The sequence below is a fragment of the Poecile atricapillus genome, chromosome W (assembly GCF_030490865.1).
Source record: "Poecile atricapillus isolate bPoeAtr1 chromosome W, bPoeAtr1.hap1, whole genome shotgun sequence".
Lineage (NCBI taxonomy): Eukaryota > Metazoa > Chordata > Aves > Passeriformes > Paridae > Poecile > Poecile atricapillus.
In genome coordinates this window covers 52,521,755-52,527,754 of record NC_081288.1, presented here as the reverse complement: position 1 = coordinate 52,527,754, position 6,000 = coordinate 52,521,755, and the positions used below count along the sequence as shown (strand labels likewise).

Here is a 6,000-nt window from a genome sequence, read left to right as displayed (position 1 = left end):
TAACCACAGCTCTGAAATTTAAAGCAATGCCCTACGTAGCCAGGCTGGAGGTCGAAAGCCTGGCTCATTAAGTGCGGCTGCCGTTCAGCTTTCCCACCGCCGTGACCCTCTGTGACACTGCGTGTGACACAAATGACGTCACTGGCTGCTGCTAGGGGAGGTGGCGCGGAAGCAGCATGCTCATGACGTCAGCAATTAAAGAGAGGAACTCGTATCTTTTACCTTGAATCCACACATACAAACCAGCCATAGATCTACAGACACAACTTCATACGCGGCTTTGCTGCGTCTCCTAGCACCCACAAAGCGGTGGTGTCGCAGTCCCACGTGCTTAGAGCACCGCTGTCACCGCTCCCTCGTACCCGGCCCGGAGCTGCCCGGCCTTTCCCCGGCTCCCGGCGGAGCTCCCGCCCTTGGCGCTCCCCTCAGCGCCCGGGGGCGGGGCCGGCGGCGGAACGCGGGAGCGCGGGAAAGCGGGCGCCTCAGCCACGTGACCGCCTGCGCTGAGGGCACGCGCCCGCGGGAAGGCGCCATGGCCGCCGTGGTGTACTCGTCCCGCGTCGTGGCGGGCGGCGACGAGGGCAGCGACAGCGACGACGGCGATTGGGACATTGGCGTCGTGCGGCAGGAGCCGCTGGTGGGGCTGAGCCTCCCTGCACCTCGGGCCGCGCGGTCTCGGGCTGGGGGGCGGCCTCGGCTGGAGCCGTGAGGGGGAGCGGAGCGTGGTGTGGCCCAGGGGAGGGTGCGGCTGGTGCGTCCTCTTAGGCTGTTTCCTACCATGGTCGTGCTGGTGTACCCTCAGTCCTGTAAATGAATCCTGAATTGTAGAAGTTTATCTCATTACCTAAGTTTATCTTACTATCTAAGCTCTTAATGTTTATTTTAAAGCTTTTCCCTTAAGTAGCGGACTCTAGTCCTAATCAGCATGAGAGTAAATTTGAAAGTGGCCGGGGGCCTGTAAAGCTATTTCATATTGAGACTGTTCCTTGCTTACTGGAAGATTTCAGTAGTTTTATTGTATCTAACAGGTGTGAAGTATCCATCGGTGTGAGGTAGATTCTGTGAGGGTTTTTAACTGGGTTTGTCTCATGACTAGAATTTAATAATGGAAGTACAACTGAATTCTAGAAGTCTTAGGCTGAAGGTTATAGCCAGTGTTTAAGAGGCCTTGATCTTTAAATAGGTGCTCCTATCCAAAGATGTGCATTGTTTGAAAATTGTTGTCTGAGTAGAATAAAAATAGGGCCAAATTGTTCTATTTCTATTTTTCTTTCTCCCCTTTGGTTCTCTAGATACTTTTGTTAGTTTTTACAAAAGTTACTGGAAAGATGGGCCACAGTGTGCTCTAAAAATTGTGTATGTCTAAGTTATAATGTTGGGAGTTAAAAACTTACGATAAAAGACAACTCTTTTTCATACCCACTTCTGTCTAAGGAAACTAGTGAATAATTAGTCCTCTGCTTCCCAGTGTATGTAAATGTTTTCTACACTTGGTACAGCTCCAGGAGCAGTCTTCAGCTGCTTCTTTAATGGAGAACAAATCTATGATGCTTTTGAAGGCAACTTAAATTGGGCAACTGTCTGATGCATAAGCTAGTCTTTTGGTCAGTGCTTTTTTCAGCCAGAACGTTTATGATGCAGCACTACAAATGCCTCTGCCACCACAGAATTAGGATGACAGTTCACAGCAGTGGACTTGTGCTGTTAGGCCAGACAGATAGTCACTGAAGTCCCTTGACTCAAGCTCAAACTTTCATCTCTGATAGCTGTACTTCACAACATGTGAAATGTAAAAAAAAAAAGTTAAAAGTACATAAATGCATTGCAAAGTTTTTCTAGTGTCATAAGATGAAAAAGAATCTTAATTGAAATCAAATTATGGTACGTAAAATTGAGAGCAGCGTGGGAGGATAGCAGGTCTGTTGAGAAAGAAGATATTTCCATTTTCAGAGAATGGAACTTCTCAGAAAAATTGATTTTAAAACTTAGGCTTTATAGTAGACCCTGAAAAGATCTACAGAGATGGAGGAACAAAAATTTTACCATGCTTTTTACCCTCTTCTTCTGTGCTATGTCCTTTCAGAGGTTATTAATGCTCTTATACTAAAACCAAGCTATATTGTTTTTGCCTTGAAATATTCCCCAGATTTTGATTTAATTTTTCTTTGTTTATCTAGCAGTTGGATCAAATGTTGCAGGCAGAGAAGAATGAGGCATTAAAGAAGGCCCTATTTCGTGGTGATGTGTCATTAATTGAAGATCTCTTAAACTCAGGTGGGGAAAGTCAGTTACAGAGTTGAGTATTTTTTATGGAAGTCAAGAATACTAAACTTTCTCATTTAAAACAAGACATTATATCCTTTACTGATAACATTCACATGTTCCTACATGCACTCAACACATTTTGAAAGATTAAATTACTTTTTCAGTGACTCAGATTCACATTCCTTCTAATTTATGTTTCTTTTGTCAGTCAGGAGCCCTTGAAATTGAGAAAAATATAATGTTTGAACTATGAAATAAGGTGTTTCTTTGTTTTCAGATACATCTTTAACATGCAAATACCAATTACAAATACTGAATTAGGGGTGGTTTAAATTGAGGGGGAGAATTCAGTGGGTGGTCTTTGGTGTTGAAGGTTGTACAGCATGGGGTAAAAAGGGGAGGCTAGCCTTTTTTTATTTTAATGTTCCTCTGGTTTGGAAATTCCTTTTCTTTTTTTTCTTCTTTTTCTTTTTTTTTTTTTTTTTTTCCCTCCTTCACAGCACTGTTAAGTGTCTGGTATGTGCCCTGTGTAATACTGCTGTCCTGGCAACATCAGCTGAACAAAGATTTTGTGATTCTAAAAGGTCTAACAGGCTTTTTGTGGCATTTCTCACTAAAAAGTAGTCTGTTTTAACACTGAAAGCCTTTTCCCCTGTTCTGTTACTCAGTATTTGTCTTTAATGTGTTTGTTAATCAGTGTTAGGAAGATTGGATCACTTATTGAAGCATCCAGGGCAATCAGAAACTGCATAGCTGAGTTGACTTGCCTAGTGATAATTGTCAGGAAGTTCTGCTTCAGCAAGCAAGGAGAATATAGTAACCAAGAGCTTGTTCTCTGAGGAAAATCTGTCTTAGGGAAGAAAGTAATTTCTTGGTTAGCAATGGGCTTTTCTGAGTTTTGAAACAATGACATTATTTGCCCTTTTAGAAGCCAACTGTTTCTCAACACAATAAGGGAATGGTTTTCTTTTTAAATTAAGCAAAACTACTGCGTGGACTGAAACAAGAAGTGCAGTACAAGCATGAAATACATCTGTCTTGCTTTGAGAAATTAAATTCTTATTTATGGGTAGATGTCTGTGCTTCAGATTTCTTAATTGTTTTGCTACACCACCCATTTTAAATTATTGTGGTCAAACAGCAATAGTTCTCTTTCTGTGCTGATGCCTGCTGTACAGAGAACAGTTTTGTGCTGTTGGAAGATGATAATAGGTTTCTGTAAGAGCAGAGGTTCAGGCTGAGGGTTCATGTAGTCTAGTTTCCTGTCTTCTGAAAGGAATAAGGCAGTATTATAAAATAATATATAATTTTCTTAAAATGGAAAACAGTAAATTCTGATCTATCCAGTCCTGTTCTGCAAAGCAGCAGAGCACAGTATCTATTATGATGACCTTTCTGAAGAAAGGTCACATTGTCCTTCAGGGGATCTGTGCTCACATTAAATCTTTGCCTCCAGAAGTACCTTTAGTATGTGTTTGGTAGAGCTTGTAGGAGGCTGAGTACCAGCAGTCAGCCAAACTCAAGGTTTGTGTTGGAAGTGGATTTCCTAGCAACAGTTGGGACTCTTCCTTCAGGTAGAGTGAGACTGTGTTGTCTTCTGGCTTGGTTAGATGTTACTGTAGTATTTTTGATGCCGAGGCAGTTTCACAGAACTTCTTTAGGAGATGGACAAACACAATGTTTTTCCTTACCACTTTGGTTAAATAGCAACATAGGAAAAAGTTCCCAAAGTACGTGTCACAAAAAGTAATGCAAGTAAGTAGCACCTTCAAAGATGATTTGGACATTTTGGTTTGCTTTAGGAGTAAAATACTTAACACTATATAATTCATGTGTTCTGTTTCCAAAAATGGAATTGAAAGTTATGACTTCATGACAGGTTAGGCTGATTAAAGATATAACTACAGTCAGATCTCCCATTTTCCTTCAACAGTTTGTTCCACTTGTATCTTTGAATGAGTGCTGGAGCTCACCTCATCTTTCGTAAGCCAGTTCAGGGAATTTGAAGTAATAGTAAACAACAGGAGTGGGAGGGTGCCTAGTGTGTGAAAATAATTTTTAATAATAAATGTCACAAATTTCTTAGGATAATTTTGGGGGTTTTTTTTGAGCGATTTTTCCTAAAGAAGTATTTTTAATTATCTATGGTCACTGTAGGACTAACATGGAACCAAATGATGGAAACTTTTCTAGAGGAAGTAGTATTTGTTGAAGGATTGAAAAATGCATAAGAGGTTCTTATTAGAAGGTTGTCAGACAAGCTTCTCAGTCTGGTACTTGGTTCTCAGTGCATTTGGGAGAGTTGGGCTATCTGGCAGGTATGCTTTCTAGCCATTTTAGTCATTGTGGCTATTATAAAGAGTAACAAACAATTGTGGTGATTGTGTTTGAACCTTGTATAGTCTCCTATTTCTTCTTATTATGGTGATAATATTTTGGTAGTAATGAACACAGATCTGCTAGATAACTGTCTTGCAGGACAGAGAATAAAAGGAGCTGTGAAGCAGGAAACCCTAGATGTTGTGATCATAGTTGCCTGACAAGCAGTTTGCTTCTACAGCAGTCTTCTTGGTTTGGCAAGAGTCAAATTTCTTCATTTTGAGAACTAGAGAAAACTGATTCTGTGTGCTTATCAAAATTGCTTTTGCAGCTAAATGTTCGAGGTTTTTAATGTAGTCTTTCTGTGGTACTTAACTCCTTGGATTAAGAACTGGGCTACATTGATGTCAGTTTTGAAAGTTGTTTTCTGGTGTTCTAAATTAAGCTGTATTTAAAAAAAAAGAAAATGTCAAAAGAGATTCCTCTCCCTTGTACTAAATGCAAACCGGGTGTAACCTTTGTAAAGATACACATTGAGAATAAGTTTTATAAAAAGCATGTTTGTTGTGATGCAGTTTCTTGATTTTAATTTCTTTAATTTTGACAGGTATCAGCATAGAAACTAGCTTTCAGTTTGGATGGACTCCCCTGATGTGTGCAGCCAGCGTAGCTAACTTTGCAGTAGTACGTCTTCTTCTGGACAGAGGTGCTAATGCATGTTTTGAAATAGGTAAGATGGGAATGAAAAATACTGGCTGGTAATGCTCAGATATTGTCCCTATTCTTATTCTCGTTTACAGGTGTAGGGAAAAAAAATAAAAAGTTCACAGTGGAACTGAGACTCACTCTACCTCTCACAGTTCTGAAGGAAAAGCAGTAGTTTTAAAGTAAAAACTCTGTTGGAATTGATCTGGAATTGCTTGATGCATTTTCTTGTTCTTTCTCTCTCAATTCCATTTTCCCCCACACCTCCCAAATCCCAAGTATTTTTTTAAAAAGTGTTTGGAAAGTACTTGGCTCAAAAATTGTAGTATAAAGTTGTGTGGGTAAGACTTGCTGTATTTGATCCTGTTGTGAACTATGTATATGCAGAATCCAGGTAGCATCTCAAATAACATGAATAGCTTTCCAGTTCATGGGACACTAATGTAGAGTAATCTAAAACTAGAGTGCGATTTTTCTATTTTCTATTAAGAAAACTGTTCTTCAATGTGTTACTAGATCACCTTTTTCTGCAGGAGTTCAGTGTAGCTTCTAAGTAGTATCAGTTCCTCTGTCAATTTTTTGGCCTAATAATAACTTTTTTCCTACTGAAATTGTGGTTATTTTCAATCACTTCCATTGCACTGCAACACATATTTATCCCACAGAACTGCCAAGTACGTAAGAGCAGTCATCATACTTTCCAGTAACTTG

The 6,000-nt window shown here is 40.2% G+C and overlaps 1 protein-coding gene across 1 annotated transcript in view; it reads left to right on the top strand.

The window, feature by feature from the left end:
* The first annotated feature begins 524 nt into the window (after nt 1–524).
* The window catches only part of ASZ1 (ankyrin repeat, SAM and basic leucine zipper domain containing 1), a 34,264-nt gene continuing 28,788 nt past the window's right edge, over nt 525–6,000 (top strand). Inside the window, exons 1-3 of the mRNA XM_058863080.1 lie at nt 525–637; nt 2,178–2,274; nt 5,192–5,314. Of these exons, the coding sequence (XP_058719063.1) occupies nt 533–637; nt 2,178–2,274; nt 5,192–5,314 (325 nt within the window). The 5' untranslated portion in view covers nt 525–532. The remainder of the gene's footprint in view (nt 638–2,177; nt 2,275–5,191; nt 5,315–6,000) is intronic.